This window comes from Serinus canaria, chromosome 1, assembly GCF_022539315.1.
Source record: "Serinus canaria isolate serCan28SL12 chromosome 1, serCan2020, whole genome shotgun sequence".
NCBI lineage: Eukaryota > Metazoa > Chordata > Aves > Passeriformes > Fringillidae > Serinus > Serinus canaria.
This window is the reverse complement of record NC_066313.1, coordinates 25,292,732-25,313,289: the sequence shown is the minus strand read 5'-3', so window position 1 is coordinate 25,313,289 and position 20,558 is coordinate 25,292,732. Positions and strand designations below refer to the sequence as shown.

General features: G+C 39.5%; 1 protein-coding gene across 9 annotated transcripts in view; it reads left to right on the top strand.

Moving 5' to 3' along the window:
* The window catches only part of POLQ (DNA polymerase theta), a 53,158-nt gene that overhangs the window by 17,878 nt on the left and 14,722 nt on the right, over window positions 1-20,558 (top strand). For all 9 annotated transcript variants that reach the window (XR_007776893.1, XM_050971045.1, XM_050971041.1 and 6 more), the window contains 11 exons: window positions 3,376-3,518; window positions 4,773-4,977; window positions 5,526-5,668; window positions 8,035-8,228; window positions 8,549-8,673; window positions 10,181-10,424; window positions 11,249-14,256; window positions 15,219-15,362; window positions 15,972-16,168; window positions 17,615-17,855; window positions 18,947-19,140. Coding sequence is in view for 8 of the 9 variants with exons in the window: in XM_050971045.1 (XP_050827002.1) it covers window positions 3,376-3,518; window positions 4,773-4,977; window positions 5,526-5,668; window positions 8,035-8,228; window positions 8,549-8,673; window positions 10,181-10,424; window positions 11,249-14,256; window positions 15,219-15,362; window positions 15,972-16,168; window positions 17,615-17,855; window positions 18,947-19,140 (4,838 nt within the window). In the remaining variant the exon portion in view is untranslated. The remainder of the gene's footprint in view (window positions 1-3,375; window positions 3,519-4,772; window positions 4,978-5,525; window positions 5,669-8,034; window positions 8,229-8,548; window positions 8,674-10,180; window positions 10,425-11,248; window positions 14,257-15,218; window positions 15,363-15,971; window positions 16,169-17,614; window positions 17,856-18,946; window positions 19,141-20,558) is intronic.

The window sequence follows — 20,558 nt, the reverse complement described above, 5'->3', positions numbered from 1 at the left end:
TGATTTAGATTTATTAAACTTAAACATCAGTTTTATAGATCTTGAAAATAGTAATGAGACAGAGTCAGGGAAATATGAACAGTAGTTTACAATAATATGATAATATGGCACCTTCTTGCATACAGTGGCACTGATTGATGTTCAACAAAAAAATCCTGCCTGTTATTTTAATTTGCAATGAAAATTTATCTTTGTGGATGATTGCAAAAAGCCACATTATGCAGGTATAAACACAGTAGAAAAGAAGAAGTTCAACAGATGTGGGAGGTGGGATTTGCCCTCCTGATTGTTTGATTGGTGCTTGCTGGAGCCCTATGTAAGCAGACTGTTCTTACATTTAGCTTTCTATTTTTGCCTGAGTAGCATAGCAACAGAGCATTTTGCGACCTATATCTCTGAGAGCTCTCCCTGTGCGTTCAAGGAAAGGGCAGCTGCAGGCTGGATTTTGAAATTTTCCAGACTTTCTCATTTGACTGTAGAGGCAGGTGTAAAATTACATTATTCCTTGAAGTTTCTTCTTTTTCTCCTTGAAGTTACAATAATTAGTACCCTTTTTGACAGTTCTGATGTGACATTTCTGATGTGTAAGCAGTTGATTTTATGCTGATGAGCTTCATGAATGTACCATTTTTTTCCACTCCACAGAATCTTTTGGATGAGAATATAAAGCTATGTTGCCAGCTGCTACTCTGTCACAGAGTAGGGAGACTGGAGGACAGCAACTTCAGCTGGAAAAAGTGCCTTATGTGGATATGAAATTTAGCTGACAGACAAAAGATAAATGCTGTTGGGTTGAATTCCTCCTCCTCTCCCAACATGGTAGTTTTGGATTGTCTTACATTTTGGTTTTTCAATTTATTTTTCTTGATTTGATGGAAACTTAAAAATATAATTTTGGAGAGTGAAATGTGTTTCTCTCTGCATTCATCAAAAGTACTGTTTTCCCAAGGAGAAATAGGTAAAGCTGAACAAAGCCTAGGATTTTGTAGGGCCTTTGTTGGTTTTAATGGAGTTTTATACCTAGATATTGAGTCTTCTGATGTTTGTCTATCTGATGCTAACCTGGACCTCCCCTAGTATTTGAAATGTTCGGTAATGGATATTGGAACAGCTCAGTTCCTTTTTTTTAAAATTTATTGTTTACTATATTGCAATTATTAGCTTTGAATTATCAGTGGCATCTTGGGAAAGAATATCTCTCAAGTCTTGTAAAGCTGTCAGGTAATACAGAGCTAAGTGGATACCCATCTTCTGTTAGATTTTCTTTTAGATACATCACTCTGAAAGAGTCAAAAGGAAGTTTTCAGAGGAAATTTCAGGTCACATCAGAACCCAAATACAAAATGAATAGATGTTCTTTATTGCTAAAATAAAAATAAGCTTTTCTTTCATGAAGCAATGCTTTACAGGCAGTTCATCTTAACTACTCCCCAGTTCTGTCAAAAGTATGTGATCAACTGATATCAACATTTTTACCTGGCACGATTAAAAAAATCAAAGAGACATCCTCTGAACATCATTTCATTCTGTAGTTAATATATGTAATTATGTTTAAGCTGTATTTCGTTACTCGCCTACGCTGCATTTATTTATTCTGTTCATTAAATTTAAGTGCATTGTGTTTTCATTACCTCTGGATTTGCTAATTACTGTAGCATTTCCACAGCTACAGTTTTATCCTAAGTTAACATTCCTAGGATCATACTAAGATACCCACTACCAAAATTACCTTGTGTCCAGACTACATGCATTTAAATCTTAACAAGTTATCATAAATCTGTCATGATATTTAATGTACAGCTAATCCAACACTAGTGTTCTTCTCTTAGTCAAAGGCAAATGTGTCCTACCCTGTTCATTTATCCTGTGCCAGATAACAAAGCTTGCAACTAGCTAAGGTCTTCAGTGATCCAGTTTCTCCCTAAGAGCTTTGTGGAAAAAAATATCCTTTATGTGGCCACTGTGTTTTCCATGGTTAAACTGTACTGATACATGGAAAAACTCCACAACTTGTAAAAGTTGTGAAGTAGGTGTGTATTTATTCAGCGCTGAGGCATGTGGGGGATAACTCCTCCAAAGACATGCGCGCTTTCCGAAGAATTTAACCTTCTCTTTGTTCCCTGAGAGGTTACATGTGCATCAAGTTTTGCAGTACACTATGCATATTCATTTCCCAGCCCTGCCCAGCCCTGCTTGGTATTCTGATTAATAATAAGTGCAGTGCTCTGGTGGTCAGCTGGTGGTTGCATGGGAGGAAGCCAACGAGCTTTCCAATGTCTTCCTCAGGGTGGGCTTCTCACCTTGTCTTCTTGCACGTGCTCCCTGCTCTCTTGGTCACGGTTCAAACCACAAGGCTGGTCCAGGCTTTTTTGGGGGTCCAAGGAGCCTTTCTTATCTCAACAGCTTTGCAAGTCTGGCACTCTTTCCCTCCTGCTTTGGGACACAGTTCCTTCCTTATCAAAATATCCTTGCATTTTCTCATCTCGTCTTCGCAAGTGCAGCAAATGTTAAACAATACACTTGATTAAACAGCTATCCTTAATCAATCACCTTTTAGTTTCTAACCCCCTTGCCTCAGTACTATGATCTCATTAAAGGAATTTACCCATTATTTTCATTTTTTTTTTCGTGGCTCTGGGATGGTTTTTATCTCCCACAGAGTTTCAGTAGTTGGAGATTAACTGAGCAATGTCTGACAGAGAATTTTAAGGTAGGATATATTGAGATGTACTTTCATCCCAATATATCCTACCTTAATGGATATATTATGCAGGATATTTACGTGTATGTGTATATAAATGCATATATGAAAGTTCAGAGGATGTATAGTTGCTTAGATCAGTAATTTTGGATTTCTGACTTAGTTATTTCTGGAGTGAAAGCTGGTTGACTTAATACAAACTGTCAAAATACTGTGCAGCTTTTATGTTTTCTTCTTACTTTCAAAAATTTTTTCAGTTTATTAATGTAATGAAAATCTCAAATTGATGCTACGAGGTACTGTATATTATAGTTCCACTCCAGAACAAGAAGCAAGAGTGGTTCAGCAGCAAAGCAGATGAACAGAGAGGCTGTGGAATCTCCTAAGATGACTTGACAAGACCCAGATTAGCCTAATGTAACTTTGGAGCTGGCTTTGCCTTAGTTCTGATGTACTGTGCATCTTTGCAGTTCTTACATAGCAATTCATATGCACTGTTTAAGGTTGCACTTTTTTTCCTCTTCTTTTGTTACTCAGCTCTTTTGAAAATACTTACAGTTTTCCATTCCAATAATATGTCCTTGGTGAGCTGTGTGCAGCTGTTATAGTGCTAAGATGCAGTACCAAAGTAATTGGTTTTGTGTTTGTTTTGTTTTTCTTTTCTTCTCCAATAGGTGAGAGCATTTTAGTCTGCAAGCCCTCAGAGAGATCAAAAGGTGCTGCTCTACTTCAGGGATCTCTCAAGCCTGTTTGCAGCTGTTTGCTCAGAAGAGACGGAGAAGGTGTTGCTTCTAGCATGAAAAGAGCAATACTCGAGGTACGGGACACCGAGGGATTAGAATTGTGCTTGGACCCTTGTAGGATGGTTTCTTCTGTGACACCACCAAATGTTTTCTGTGCATGTCTTTTTCATGTGTTTCCTCCTTTGTCAAGTCAGTCATTTATTTGGCTCTGCCAGCTTGCTTCAGTATTCAGCATTTTGTCTAGGATGTTTCTCTGCTTGCTGCAGATCGGGACACTCAAAAAAGCTTTGCTATTGTGTTTAGATGTACTCAAGCAGCAGGCAGAACTAAGTGTGATTCTTAAACTTAAGGTGTGACCTGACACTGTTAACTGGAGGATGTTTGTAAATTACTGACCCTAGAGGCTTTGTAGACTGAATTGGGCCATAATGACATTTGTGGAACCTTGTAGGGTCTCTTATTTACCCCCTCAATTTACCTACCTCTTCTGCGCAGGAACGATTGAAATTTTGTGAATACATTTTTGGTGAGCAAGCAGCTCACCAAAAATGCTCCCTCCTCTGTAGGGCTCCTATAGGAGTAAAAAGGACCAAAAGGATTTAATTTCATGTAGGTTAGCTTATGTCCTTTCCCAAATCTGCTTTTGAGCTTGGATTAGATACAAGACCCTTTAAATAGAATCTGTTTGCTATACTTTTACTGTCTTTTAAAAACTCTTGTGATGCTTAGAATTCGGTTGTACTTCCATAGATTTTGAATTTTAGCAGACCAGTGGAATTTCTAAATGTATTTTTCTGTATAAGAGCTATCTAAAAGAAGGGGGTTCCTTAAAAGCAAAACCAAAATCCAAGATGAACAAAATCACTCTCAATCAGTAAAACAGTGGTGGGTTATAACATTCATATTTATTAAGAGAAACCTTCTGTATGCTGAAGAGCCTTATAAGAACTCCACTTTCATGGTTTGCTTTTTGAATTCACAAAATTGCAGTTTGTGTTCTAACATACTTTAATATTTCACAGTGTTGGCTAAGAAAAATGCCTCAGGCTAGTCTCAAATCTAAATTGCTGCCATGTGTATGTTCACTTTCAGAATAAGATTTTGTTAATCATTCTTTTCCATAGCTTAGTCTTTTTATTTCTGCCCAAGATGACTGACTTCTTTCCAAGAAAATCCTTAAAAATTATCTGTTGCTTTGCCTCATATTCCCCTCTCTGGGAAAATGGTTCTTTAAAACTGAGATGATGGATCACTCTTTCTGATTCTCTGATCTGATGTTCTGTCCTACTGCATCTCTGGCAATATGAACAGATATTTTTCTTCAACAGATCATAGTGGGGGGAGTAGCCAACACTCCAGAGGATGTGCAGACCTATGCCTCTTGCACTCTGCTTGCATCCAGCTTGAAAGAAAGCGAGTGGGAAAATGGCAAAGAGCAAGACAAAGCACAGGCTGGACCCATCGAGGCTTGTGTGGCATGGCTGCTGGAAAATGAATTCATTCAGGTTGTGGACTCTGGCAATGATGTGAAAGGTAAAGTTGGTGTTCCTCCCAGTGATTGCAGTTTTGATTTGCTAACTGAGTAGATGTTCAATGTAAATTAATAGTAAGGACTTCTCTGCATTTTTTTATATTTTATTTTAAAGAATTGTGTAACAAGAATACTCAAGCTTTCTGGAAGGTATCTTTACACCTGTTTATCATATTTTGCATGCACATGTTCTTGGAAGGCACATCACATCAGTTGAACATCACCTCTAAGACAGATGCATCCTAGTCTAAAAACTACCAAAATATCTTTAAACAAAGCAAACTTTTACCACAGGATTGGTGCATATTAACTGCAGCCTGTGATTTTTGTCTTTTTTTTCTAAAGAGAAAAAGGCTAGTTTAGATATAGGCAAGGCTAAACCTGTTGCTGTTTCTGTTTTTCTGTCTTCAGAATGGAGGCATACACTATTTCTTATTGAAAAAGCAGCTGTGAAACTTTAGAATTCTCTCAAATGCAGCACAACCTGAAAATTATTGTAAACTTGCACCTAAATGTTTCTCTATGTACAATATATATTTTTTCTTAACAGCAAAGGTTTATCACCCAACACATCTTGGCTCAGCTACTCTTTCCTCTTCTCTTTCACCAATTGAAGCCATGGAAATCTTTGCTGACCTGCAGCGAGCTATGAAAAGCTTTGTTCTGGAGAATGATCTACATATTGTCTATTTGGTAGGTTCCTGTTCTGTGTCTTGTATTTTCCACTACCAAAACTAAGGGGAGACAGCACATTGCAAAGTTCTTGGCAGCTCCATGAACATAGGTTTGAGTTTTTCTGTGCTTTGCTTAGTTTATCCTTCATGAAGAAAAGTTTCTAAATGGAAGGTTCTTCAGAATGAGTGTGTTGCCATAATGTCCATTGTGCAGACAGGTGCTGTGTGCCATTTAACCCCATTCTTGTCACCCTTGACTTACTAAGATTTCAGAACTTAATAACTTTTGAGCATAAAATAATTGTAGATTTTCTGAGGCACTTGAAATTGATGAAACAAATTGGTTTTTGGATGTGTGTTTGGGATTAGCAGGCTCAATTTCATATTACGTTTGGAGGCACAGGAAAATGTTGAGCTTTTAGTATCTTTTTTGCTTCCAAAAAGCCTCAGAGAGCCACACCACTTCCTGTCTATGGCTGGGCCTTTCTTTGATTCAGTTACAGAGAAATTCATCCCTGATTTACTTTATTTGCCTGGTGATGCTGCCAGGGCTAAAGGAAGGAGTGTAATAAATCTTATAAGGGAAAAGTGTCCCAGAGTGTGTCAAGATTTATGAGCACATAGACCTGAAAAGCTAAGCACTGCTGTTTAAGATCCTGGGAGAGGAAGCCATGAACTTGTGAAGATTATTGAGGAAGCCAGAGGGAGTTGCACTGAGCTACTTGGGATTCATGGCTGCCAGAGGCCCATCGTGCAATCATCAGCTGAAATCTGTCAGTCAGCTTTAGCCTTCTTTAAGAATAAGGTGTATTGTCTTTACCAGGATGATAAATCAAAGGCAGAGTTTGGGAGTCTTGTCTGAATAGAAAGTTCACTCCAAGAGGAATGTGCTTGCAGTTACAAAGCTTGTTGAGCTGGGAGGCAGGGGCAGGCAGGAGTCTGAGGGTACCTGTCTCTGCTTGGTGACTTCAATAGCCCAGTTATGGGCTAAAACAGCTAGATTTTTTTTGGCTCTGCTGCTGTCCCATATGTACTCATATCTCTGTTTTAGAGGACTACATTATATTTTGTTCTATTTCTGCCAGGTAAAGTGAACTCCTTTGTGTTATGCACCATTGAATGTTTTCCCTGTTTGAATGTCCAAAGCACAAAAAACAGGGTGAAATTTGTTCCTGTTCTGGGGTAAAGGCAGTGATGGCATAATGTTTTTTATGCTGTACTTTTTAATTGCAGCAGCTTGTCTAAGGTTATTTTAAATCATACACTGTTGAACAAAATGTTCTTGAGATTCTCTTCTGTTAAGCTACTCTAAAACACTTTCCTGCAAGTCTGTTCTTTTTCAAGGCTAAAGGTTTATTTCATTTTGTTGCTTTTTAATTTTTTTAAAGTATTGTTCTTCATGTGTTCCTTATGAGCTACAGGGAGTTTATCTGCTAAAATACTTTTAAATTCTTTTAAGCTTGCATCCTTTACATGTACAAATACTAGACTGAATTCCAAGCCCTTCTGTTTTAGGGAAAACAAATAAGGATTTGCTAGACTTGGAAAATAGATTTCTTTAAAGAAAAAAAAACCAAATCACAACAAAAGCCCAATAAACAACAAAAGATAAACCCCCATCTTAATAACTTTTGTTCTTCTCAGCAGATGAAGAAGCATGGATGATTTACAACCACATAGGCATCTAGTATTCTGTGCCATTTAACATTTGTGCCAAGCAACTCTTAGTTCTTTCAAAATAATTAATCTTCCTTTATATCGATAAAGGTATGAAGACATTTTGTCTCCTCACAGAGGATCTGACTCTGTGCTGACTAAACATTAACAGAATTGGTTTTATGTCTAAAAAACATTTAAAAAAAGCTCTGGAGGGCTTTTTGTTAGTGATAATAAAAGTGGAGATTTTTTTGTACTCCAGGTAAATGAAAGCTTCAGCAAGTTCTAGCAAGTGCTCTGTCCTTCCTGCTTTATCAGATTCTGTGGCAGTGGTTAGTGTGCTTACTCATGGTTTTAAAATGTTGATAGATGTCTGTAAATTTTGTTAAAAAAAGAATAAAATTTTGTTTTCTTAAAGGACATTGAAGAGACAGCTTAAATTTAAATCGTTTAGTAGCTTGGATATAAAGAATAATCTGACAAAGATTCTAAATGATTTAATCATTGGAGTACCCATATGAGTCAGATCTCATCAGTACAAGTATTAAAGAAACTGGATTAGAAGAGCTTTTACTTTCTTCATGGTCCACGCCTGTGACTCAGTGCCTTTACCTCGTGCGTAGGATGCTCTAACCACATTCCCTAGGCTGTAGTTTTGTTTACCCAAAACTCTGTTTAGTTCTGTTTATTTCTCTAAAACAGTTTTTTCCATTGTGTTATTTTCTTTAGGTCACCCCAGTGTATGAGGAGTGGACCACCATTGATTGGTACCAGTTTTTCTGCCTGTGGGAGAAGCTGCCAGCCTCAATGAAACGTGTGGCTGAGCTGGTGGGGATTGAAGAAGGCTTTCTAGCTCGCTCTGTAAAGGGCAAAATCACAGCTAAAACAGAGAAACAGCACAGACAAATGGCCATCCACAAAAGGTAGCCACAGAATGTGGGTGTGAAAGTGCAGAGATCAGAGGCTATAACATCTGTAATGCACAGGCTCTGTGTCTGTTTTCAGGAACTGGCTCTTTTTCTGAGTGAATTGATAGGTCAGAGAACCTGGACCTGGTCTGTTCTGGTCTGAGAACACTGGAGGCACAAGATGTTTGTGCTGATGTGTTAGGAAGCCATCCTCTCTGTTTCTTTTGTGTGCTATAGTGTAGAACTGTTCTGTCCTATGTATCACAGCACATTTTGCTATGTACAGTAATGTGCCCCAGATGACAATTTTATTTCTTCTTGTACTTTGTCAACAGGTTTTTCACCAGCCTTGCCCTTCTGGATTTAATCAGTGAGGTTCCTTTACAAGATATGACCAAGAAATATGGCTGTAGTCGTGGTCAGCTTCAATCCTTGCAGCAATCTGCTGCCACTTATGCAGGCAAGTTGTCTGAGCAAAATACCCCAGGAGTCTTAGGGTACTCTGTTTTTTTTTTTCAGTCCTTCCAGATTTGGGGCAAAGATAGCCACAGTGTGGTTCTGACAGCAAACAGCCTTGTGAAACCACTTATGGATTTATAGCTTAACCTGTGGTTGCCCCTGCTGTGGAACCAGAGTGTGCAGTGGGAAGGGGGCCATTTGAGGGGAATCAAGCAGTGTGCAGCGTGCTGAGGTCTGTGGAAATCAGCTGTGTGCTGTGCAGGAATGTAGCTTGTTCAATACTAAGTATGGAAATTAGTGCAAGTCCCTTCTAAAGCTTTGCTCTATGAGGAAAGAATACCTTTCAGCATTGAGTAAAGTTTGGAGTCTCTAAGATGGGACATGGCTTTCTTCTGAATGCAAAATTAATTGGTCAGAAGGTATAAGGTTACAGTTTTCAGAACAGAGTGAGTGGCTTCTGGGTCATTTATCAGCAGATCACAGGAGGTCAGACAGCCGCTGCCTTTAACTTCCCTAAGAAAGCTGTGTGGGAGTAGAAGTAACAGCCCACCAGTGACCAAGATATTTTTTTCTGTTGCCTAAATCCTTCCTTACTCCATAAGTGGGTTTTCATTTTTTAAGACAGTTTTAGCTCGACTTGCGAAACCCTCTGTGTGGGCTGCAGCATGAGTCAAAGCCCCAAAATGAAAAGGTCACGCCAACTGATGCAGAATAGTTTAAATTAATTCTGGTAATATAAATAACTTTTTTTTTAAACTTAATATAAATAACTTTGTAGCAGTTTCATAATTCTGTATTTCCAGTGTTAATAGTTTTCACAGGAGTAATCTGGGAAGTAAAATTAACTATTGATATGACATAGAGTTAAGAGATATGATAAAAGTTGTATTCTATAATCACTGTAAAATTAGTGAAGGATGCCATGCCTTTCAGTGGTTTTTTTTGTCTGTAGATGCAATCTGTGAATAAGAAACTGTCTTTTCTGTGCTCTTTTCCTTCTTCCATGCACTGGGGGCTGCAGTTGTAACCTGTATCATAGGATTTGCTGCCTCCTATGATGCTCTCAGTAACTGAAATCCTGCAGGCCAAGGTCTACTTTTATGGATGTCATTGCTGGGTTTCCTCAAAAATCTATGGCTTCCCTTAATGACTCTCATCACTACTTTCTCCTTTGCCTTTTTTTTCCCCAGTATGATTCTTTCATAGGACTCTTGTTTCAGGATATTGAAAGTTTGAAGCATGTGCTTCAAACTTTCAATATTAGCATCTTTGAAAAAAAACAGTGTCATTCAGAGTTTCTGCCTCACTGATTAACTAGCTAATTGCAGATTGAGTTCTGCAAGACTAGCTCCTACTCATAGTTGTAATAAACATGAGTTAGTTTTTGTAAATAATGGAAGGTGAGAAATGTAAAGTGAGTGCTGAATCAGACTGGGAGGTGGGGAGTGAATCCAGCTTAGTAGAACTGGAGCTGGAGTTCAGACATCAATGTAACTTTTGTGTTTCAGGAATGATAACAGTTTTCTGTAATCGACTGGGCTGGCACAACATGGAGATGCTGCTCTCTCAGTTCCAGAGCAGGCTCACTTTTGGGGTGCACAGGGAGCTGTGTGACCTGGTGCGGGTGTCTCTGCTCAACGCCCAGCGTGCCAGGGCACTTTACAGCGCTGGCTTTGTCACTGTGGCTGACCTCGCTAAAGCCAGTCCTGATGACGTGGCAGCTGCTCTGAAGAGCTCAGTACCATTTAAAAGGTGAGAAATCAGTAAGTCCAGAAGTCGAGTAAAGGAGTTTGTAAGGTGAAGGGTTACAGGATGGAACCTGCAATAAAATGTGGCAACCCTTTGGAACTTTGTGTCAAATATTAATTAGACATAACTTGTAGGTTATGTCTCTCGGACAGATCACAGTCATTCCATGGTTGTTCTGAAATTAATAGAAGCACCTTGTATTTACAGAATAAGTTTTTGACACCAAAATGTTCTTATTCCTCTTCTCAATGCACTGTTTAGTCCTGGGTAAATTGTCAGTGCTTTCTGGTGAGTTTTTGCTGCCTCTAAAGGGCATCTTCACCATATGTTCAATGATTTATTGATTATCTTTTGGGATTCTCTTGTGATTTATATATTAGTGCAGTAACAAGTTTCCTTGATCAAGTACTAGTTGGACTGTGTCATGATACTTGTCTGGTTCATGCTCTTGAAGTTGCCTTAACTTGGAAAACAGTGCATGGAGGATGATTCATTGGGACCTGCATCTTGCCCTGGTAGGGAATTGGGACTTGTCTGAGGTATGTTTGAACACAAAAATCTGGAAATGCTTTTGGGGTATGCAGGCAGTAATATCTTTCATCAGCATCTATTCATATTTAGGAACAGTTATTTCCAATTAAGTTATTTCCCATCAAGTGCATTATATTTTAAGTAGAGTGCTTCTGTAAAGGAAGCTGTGAAGACAGTTGACATGAGAGCAGAAGAGAATAGTGCCAGCTCCTTGTGTTGTTTGTTATGTTGCATGGGTGTGTTACATGTGTGTTATGCTGTGCATGGGTGTGTTACATATGTTACCTTCCTCGAAGTGTTCGTAGGGCTGTGGATGAGGATGAAGAGGCAGCAGAGGAGCGTCGGGCTGTGCGCAGCATCTGGATGGCTGGAATGAAGGGCTTCACTGAAAGAGAAGCGGCCTCTGTCATTGTGGAGGAAGCCAGGAGACTTCTGCAGCAGGATTTGGCACTGCTGGGAGTGCAGTGGAACCCAGAGTCTTTTCTCGAGACTGATACATCCTCTGTGATCAGCAGTGAGTCAGAACTGGAAGACAGACTGCATAGATCAGATGGAGAGGAGTCTGCTGAGTCTTCAAGGGTGTTAAACAAAAAAGGCTGCAGAGTTCAACACTGTAATGGCCTTGGTTCCCAGATTGGAAACTTATCAAATATTAAAAAGGGATGTAAAAGGCGACTGAGCAGTAGCACAGAAAGCTCTGTATTTGAGAGTGAAGTCCTGGGCAGGAAACAGGCTCGAGCAGAGGAAGGCGAGGGTGATCTTGTGTACAGTGCCAGAAAACGGCTCATAGTGTGCAGAGGAAATGAAAACGTAGAAGAAATTTCTCTGGTCAAAACCAAGATGAATTCCAGAACAGCAATCCTTACTGAACAAGGAAAAACACCAACATTGAAAACAGAATATTCAGCCTCTAGATTGATTAAAAGCACAGATACACATTTAAATCGGACTAGGAACAAAAATACCGCTTCAAAACTGCAGGGGTCACTTCTTGAAGATTCAAATAAGCTTAGCATAGATATACAAGAGCTGCCTGTTTCCTGCACCATCATCTCTACAGATAATTCTGTTTCAAACCAAAATAATAAGGAATTTATGGAAACAGATTCTGTAACTCATGAAGTCTCAAGTTCTGTACAGATGGGGGGTGTTAAGATTGGGAAGAAAGACAAAATGGAAGGGTTATTTACAGAGCCTAGCAGCACTAATGAAGGCATCCCTAAGGGGAGAGCAGGTTTTCAGGCACCTGTTATGCTGAAGGGTTCTCCACACACCAGTGTGGAGACACACAGTATTGTAGGAAGTAGAGGGATACCTGGTAGTGCTGGGACACAGAGAACTGACAAAACTGATGTTAAGCAGAATATAAGGAATAAAACTCAAACAGATGTGAGCTGTGCTGAGGAGAGGATTGATAAGAATTTTTGTCCTGGTGAAGAGAAAATCTGCAATATTCAGATTCAGAATGCTGGCAAAAATGGGAGTGAAAAGCCCAACGGAATATTGTTGCAAGCTGGAACCATGCAGAATGGCAGCAGTCATCCTAAAAATTTTCTGAAAGGGTCTTTAGTAAAATCCAGAGGTGTTAGCAATGCAGATGGTGTTCAGAATGATCCAGCCTCTCATCTGTTTTCTGACTCTAGAGACTTTGAAGACAGCATCCAGTTGGATACTCAAACTGAGATGATAATAAAACAGGAGGGAGCAGCTGGAATCACAGGACAGCAGGGGATACAAGGTTCAGAGCTGGCAGCAATACCACAGCAGGAAATATCAGAAAAACGAAGCAGTTTATGGACTGAGAATGATACTGATAAAAGGCTGGCTGCAACAGTTAGGAAACTGAGCTTCCCAAGTCTTATCACAACAAATGACATTACAAAAAACACAACTCAGCACAGTAGTAATAAAGTTTTGGAGTCTGGAGGCCTTAATTTACAGCCTGCACCTTGCCTTAAAGAGAGCGATTTCTCAATGACTGACTCACAGCTACACAGCTTTCTACAAGATTACCAGACCCAAAATTCAGTGAAAGGGGAGAGTGTGTCTAAAGACCTGAGTAAAGCAGCCTCCCATTTTGGTAGGGAACACATTGTACAAGTAGAATGCCAGCCTGTCCCTGAAACAAGCCTAAATACGAGTGATAACTTGCTGTTTGATGATAGCTTCAGCAATGTCAGTGACCTTTCAGCTGTTCACATCATGGAAGCTGATGGAAAGGACCCTGTGGCTTTGCTTCCTCCAGATGGTGTTTTGCAGAATCCAAGGCCTGTTGAGAATAAATTTGATGTCGGTGACAATCAGAAAGAACACGAGAATCCTGCACAGTGTGACAATGTGTCTCTAGCATCCTCAGATGTAATAGCAGAAGTTTTAGACCATGGAAATTCCCCGTCTTTTCTGAAAGACATTCCTTCTACATTTCAAGGTCAGTTAGGATTAAGAAACTCAGTAACTTGTAACAGTGACCCCAGTCCAAAGGATTTAGGAGGAGATCAAGGTGAAAAGCTCCAGAGAAGCCACCAAGCTTTTGAGAAGAACCCCCATCCAGTGGTGTGGACTGAATGCTCGTTTGAGCTAAGCCCAGGATTGCAGGATGTGTTGGACAAATGGCCTAGCCTCTCAGGCATTGAAACAGCTTCAGCAAGTTCTAGTTTGAAAGGAGAGTTAGTTGCTCCTATTGTTAGTCAAGAGCCAGGTTTTGAATCTGACTGTTGTGAGCAAAAGCCTGTGCCCACTTGCCAGGATTTAAAAAGCTCTTTCAAGGCTAAAGAAAACAAAATGGAAAACTTGGATCTTCAGAAAACACATGGCATAACACTTCAGCTCGAGGGAAGCAACAGAACGTCCTGTCCTGCAGCAGATAGTAATAATGGGTTTATTCCTCCAACACCTCCCAAAGAGGTATTTCCAAGATGTTCTGTTTCTCTCCCATCTGCAAGAAAGGGACAAGTCACCTGCAAGAAGGAAGGGCGGATGATTCAGCTACAGGGCAATGCAGAGCAGCAGGTAAAAACATTCCAGGACAATCTTGGGTGTCTAGACCCAACTGAGGCAGATGAGATAAAAGATAATTCCATTGTAGACCAAGGCTTTTCACTGCAGCTGTCTCAGGATGTTTTTCCATTTGTTCCCTTAAGTGCTGAAAGTTTCACTATTATTGATGTAGCAAGCGACAGAGCACTTTTCCAGACTTTTGTTGCAGAATGGAAGGAGAAAAGCAGATTCTCCATCTCAGTGGCATGTGAAAGAACAAAGTGCCTTTTGTCTCCCAAATCAACGATTGGTGGCAAATTCAAAAAAGGTCAGTTTCCTGTTCCAGTGCATTATTTTGTGAACAGCATGTGGTATCTTCAGCTTACAGCAGGCTGGAGAAAGGAAAATCAAAATGGAGGAAAATCACTGATGTAATAGAATCATGGAGTGTTTGGGGTTGGAAGGGTCCTCTGGACATTATCCAGTCCAACCCCCCTGCTAAAGCTGGTTCATGTAGAGCAGGGTGCACAGGATCACATGCGGGCAGCTTTTGAATATCTCTAGAGAAGGAGATTCCACAACTTCTCTGGGCAATCTGCTCCAGTGGTTTGTCACCCTCAAAGTAAATAAGGTTTTCCTCCTGTTCATATTAAGCCACCCATAAAGCATCCCTTCCAAATTCTGGCCTTTTCTAGCAACCTCTCCAAGAGTTGAGATAGAAGTGTGTCCCTTCCATTCACTCTAAAAAGCATTTCATATTTGCCTGTCAAAAATCTATTTTGATAGTTAAGAAATGTTACTGTTGTTGTTATGGTGATGTGACAGCAAAGAATCTAACTGCTTAATCTTGTCATTTTAAAGGAAGAATATGTTTAAAAAGCAGCAGCAAACTGCAGTGTATGAATACTCCTGTGGGGAAAAAAAGGAAGCAATATTGCAACAGCCCAGAGACTTGATCTGAATTTTGCATGTGCTTATATTGAACCAAGTTTACATTTTGAAAGTATTTGAAAATGTGTAACCTTGGTTCAGAGGCAATCACAGAAGAATATTCAGATGCTCTCACATACCAACTAGCTGCTAACACTTCATTATTATCACCAGAGACCTGTCAAGGAAATGCTTGACAACAACTCTCCATCCTCTACTAACACACAGCTTCTTTGCTTTACTAAGACCTGATATTATTCCATTTTAGGCTCAACTGTACATATTTGCATTTTCAGGATCCCAAATCTTCTGTGTTTATGGATGCCATTTTATAATAGTAACTTTAAATTATTTCTCTAGTGAGTTCTCCTCAGCGGACACAAGTTAAAGATGAAGGGTTTCCTGTCCAAGGATGTGAAGACATCTTGGTAGTTGGACTGGCAGTGTGTTGGGGTGGAAAAGATGCCTACTATATCTCTTTGCAGCAGATCCAAGACCAGAGTGGTAAGTGAGCAGACAGGCTCTGCTGGGTTATTTGACACTGCATCTCAAGAAAGCTCCTTCAGCAGATAAGGTTCTTGGAAGTGCTGTGATTGTCCCAACCCCAGCTCTGTTGTGTGGTGGAGAAACTGGGCAGTCTTAGGTGTTAAACACCCTTGGACAGGTTGCTGTGGATACATCTATAGCACTGTGTAATAAGGGCAGGTAATTGGCTCAGACACTGGACTATGAGCATGCATATGGCTAAAACATTTGCTCACTCTCAAGTTCTCTTTATCTAACTTGCTTTTTCCTTTAAATCTCTTCCAGTTTTTGCTCTCCAGAACATATCTAGCACTCAAATGCTGAACACAGCCCAATCTGTGCTAAGTGACCTCGTGACTAGGGTTTGATTCCTGGCTATCCTTTGTTTGTTAGTACAGACACAGCATATTGCTTTTGGGAGCTGAGTCTGGTTTGATAAAAACATGTAATAGTGCTATAGATGTCTTGTTTGTTCATAGTTCAACTGAAGCTTTTGTGCTTAAGGTGGTTGCATTCAAAATTTTTCTCTTGCTGTTTTTACCATGTAATGGGTTAAAAGATGATTTTTGCTTGTATTTCCTGCCTTAGAAATCAGTCCGAGTTTGGCACCCCCACCGCTGGACCAAAGCCTGCCTGTGACAGAGAGGCTGAACCATCTGCAGCTGTACCTGCAGAAGAAGACCAAGAAGGAGTGCTCACTCATCATGTATGACTTCATCCAGCACTACAAAACTCTGCTGATGGCTTGTGGCATCTCCTTGGAAGGAAGTTTTGAGGACCCAAAGGTTTGCAGGATTAAGAAATTTCTCTTGGATGAAAATACTAGTTTAAAAACAAAAGTGGAAAGGCAGGAGTACCTTCTGGTACTTCTGTTATTACAGTATGAACCTGTCAGGAAGTTCAGCGAAATTTTCTTTCAGTGGGCAATCTAGAAGAGTATTTTGAGGATATTTGCTTTGCTATAATTGTTCATGGTACCTGCAAGAGAAACAAACAGAGTTTCAGAGGTTAGCACATTATCATTTCATACCTTACCTGGCAGGGGAAATGAAGATAAATCTTTCCCCAGTCCCAGTGGACAGGACTTAACTTCTGTTTTGTTGCAGTAAGAAGCGTGGGACAAGTGCTTCTGGTCAGGTTATTCCTTCTGAGAGCAGAAGACTCTATAAGCAAAAGATTTACCCACTATGCATACAGACCACTTTGCTACCCCTGTTTTCTCAAAACAAAACAAAGTTTACATGGAATTTCAAAAGGTTTGGGTACCAGTTGTAACTCACATGAAACATTGGCTTGTGGTAAAAGCACCTTGTTGCTCATGTTACAAAAAGCTCTGGGTGCACAGAAAATGCTGTTGATTTTTAAAGCTTGCTTTGCATATGGGCTGAATAGCTTCGTTGCAATACTCAGTTCTGCAGCAAAGTAACTAAGGTGTTCAACACAAGGACAAATACAGATTTTTTCATACCAAGACATAGTTTTAGGATGAAATTGAAGAGCAGTGAAAACATCTTTCCCTTCACTGTTCCATGTAATAGTCATACTCATGTTGGTTCATTTTAGTGACACAATGAATACATACGTACACCCTCCCCAACCCCATGTATATACGTATGAGTTTTTACTGCTGCTTGCATGGCAGAGGCAATGTAGAAATCTGTGCTTCTTCCTGTTTTGCCACAAGATATTGAAATCTACATATAAATTAATTTGGTTTGAAGACAGGGGTTTAAGCTCTACAAGGAGTAAAATATCCCATGCAGAATTCTTGGTACATTAGTCCTGTTCTGCAAAAGATAGGAGAGCTCAGCTTGGCTAATATTCTAGATCAATAGCAAGTTCTGATCTCCAGAAAGTAATTTTTCAGATTAAACATGTTTTGATCCTTATTTTCATATTTATTCCCTTTGAGTCAAGTTTTAATAAGCGTAAAGACATTTCAAGATGTGTTTATTTGACAGAGGATGAAGTTTTCAAAAGTACAGAAATAACTTTTTTTTTAGAAAGAAATAACTTTGCATTCTCACTCAAGAATTAAGCTCTTCAGTGACTTAGGCTTTCCTGAAGGTTTTTACTGAAATGATGTAACAAATTATTGCAGTTTGTTTACCTGCCAAATGAGGAAAAAAAATATCCACTATGACCTTGAATTAAGCCCTGGCTAAATATTTGCATTTTATTATGACTAAAAGGTAAAAAAAAAATGTCTCATGGAGGTCTCCCTTTTTAAGGTTGCATGTTGGCTGCTAGATTCTGGCTCCAAGGAACATACCCTTCACAGCATGGTGACCAGCTTTCTCCCCAGTGAGCTGCCCCTCCTGGAAGGGGTGGGCACGGGCCAAGGGGTGCAGAGTCTGGGGCTGAGTGCCAGCACAGACCAGTCTGGGCGGTACAGAGCAGCCATAGAGTCTGTGCTTGTCTTCAACATCATGGACCAGCTCCACAAGGAACTACAGAAGGAAAATCTGACAGGTAAAGAGACATCCTCCACCTGGGGCAAAAATGGAAGGCAAATACAGCTGTGCTGCCACAGGCTGAATGATCCATGCAGAAGAGAGGCAGATTGGAAATTCTTATCTAAATGTATTCTGTCAAAATGTTCATTTGTTAAAAGAAAAGAGGGCAATTCCCTTGGAAACATATATATTCTGAAAGAAAAATTAAAATATAATTCTTATTTCCCAAATTTCCACCAGTTCCAGTGGTTAAGGCTGTAGCAGAGTCTATTCTAAGTCTCTAAATCAAGCAGATTTGTGCCTTCCAGGTGAGTGCCCTGGCCATTCTGAGGGATTTGTGGGTTTGTCTATGATTTCTCATTAGCATTTTCAAAATTTTTGGATTTTCTTGTCAGGAGTAATTCTTAAACTCCTCAAATGTTTTCTGAAGGAGATTTCTTGCTCTTTGGCCTGCCCATATAGCATGATTTGTCATGTATGCATTGTGTCCATGAAACTCTTGTGGTTCCATAGTGAATGATCCTGTATGTCTGCACTAATAATTGCTGAGTGCTTGTGCTGTTTTAAAACAAGCCATCAAAAAAAGCCCCAGAAATATACTATTGGTGGTCATTATAATAGTCCCCTAAATTATATCCAGAGCCGAGGATTGTGGTCCAATCCTGCTGAAGCATTTTATTGCAAGTTTACCACATCATTTATGATTGTTACAGTTGAACCTTAGAACATTTTAAAAAGATGTGGGTGGTGGAATTAATGTGTATCAAGTTAAAAAGCCTTACATTAAGTAAGGCTTAAATGTCTGCAGTTTATAAAATGTTGATATACAAAGAGATGTATTTTTTAGGAAAAAAATTGACAGAAGCTGCTTTCTTTAATACCTTTGTGATAGGATGTTCTGGAACACTTCACATTATGAAATATTTCTTATTCCAGAAACAAAAGTATTTAAATGAAATCTACAGTAAAAGATTTCAGTGTGCCGGAACATTTCAGTATTTTCAAAACTGAGGATTCTTCTTTTTTTTTTTTTTTTTTTTAATGAATGTGTTTATCTACAGTTGATCTGTTTTATAAAAGATTTTCTTTGGTTTGTACTTACTACAGATGTATTTTCTAAAGTGGAGATGCCCACCCATTATTGCTTGGCTCTGCTGGAGCTGAATGGCATTGGTTTCAGCACAACAGCCTATGAAACCCAGAAACAGGTGATGCAGGCTAAACTGAGCCAGATTGAGACCAAGGCATATCAGCTGGCAGGGCACAGCTTCTCCTTGACCAGCCCTGATGACATTGCAGAGGTACATGAGGGCTGGGGTGGGAGGGGGAGAACTTCCCCAGAAGTTATCATCAAGAGGCTTTGGCTAAAATAAGAAAAACATTTTTTCATGGGAAGACAGCATCAAGAAAATCCAAGATGCAAACCCAGCTCTGCTGAGAGTTAATTTATCCTTTCACTCATTATGAGCTTGCTGCCTGCAAGAGGCTGGGTCTCTCCTGCTTGTTACTGATCATTCTGGTCTCTGCCAACTCTAGCAGAGATAAAGAAGGTAGAAGTGGAAATATGTATGATGGAAATAAAAACCAAGTGAAAATAAGCATGTGGTTTGTATAGGACCAGCATGTTGCATGAGAAGATCTGCCAATTAAATGGCTTTTGGAGTAGTTTGGATGAGTGGTACAGGACTGGAGAAGCTTTTTTGCAGTGCCAGTGTCCCACACACGAGATGTGATTTGGTGTCATGTAGTCTTGAGTCCAAGAAGAGTTGTACTGAAAAAGTTGCATTGTTACCCTTGCCCCTGAACAGACATGAACGAGGAGGAAAAACTGCTTTAAAAGTTTTGAATCAACTGCTGTCTGCTTTTAAGAAACTTTTAAGAACTGATACTTCTTAAAATCTAAGAAACAGATTTCTATGTAAAACAGCAAAGCTTTCATTCCTGAAAAATTCAACTTTTTTTTTTATGCACATTACATGGAGTAATTGAAATTGATTAAAATTGCTGTGCATGGTATTCTCCCCCTTCTCTTTTTTTTTTCTCTGTATACTGTTTTCTTGCTGAGGGGCTGTACTTTATATGAAAGTAGTCAAAATCTGCAAGTAGCTATCAGTAAAAGAAGATCCACAGAAATATTCCTTCCTCATTGCAAATGTAGCAGTCTTGCTCAGTAACAGTAGTCTAAGTTAGAACCCCTGAAAAAATGTTCGACTTCAGTTTCACTCTGCTTCATGGAAAAGGGGAAGTAAAGTTTTGTCTGAAATGCTGTTTTCTGAACTACAGAAGCTTGTACCTCATGTGGGAATTTATTACCAGCCATGCTAAGTACCTTGTATAAGTTAATGCGACTTTACCCTTCTAATTTTGTGTCAATAAAACTTCTGTGCCATAAATGGGCAGGAGAAAAGCTTTCTGTTCCCTTCTGCCAGCTGTGAAATCAAAGACAATAGGTGCTAAGTAGTGTGTCATGCTGCATAGAAACATAAAGTGAAAAATTAGAAGCTGCATTCTGTCTGTCCCCAAATGAGCATATATATACTTAATTTTCTGCTTTTTGGCAATTTGTTTGAAATACTAATATTCTAGCTATTCTCTAAAAGTATTTGTGACCACCTCTTTCTGTGCAGTTTATATTGTTCCGAAGCCTGCTACCACACCTTTTTTTTTCACCAATGTTCTTCCCACTTTCAGTCCTCTGAACATTACATTTTATTACAGC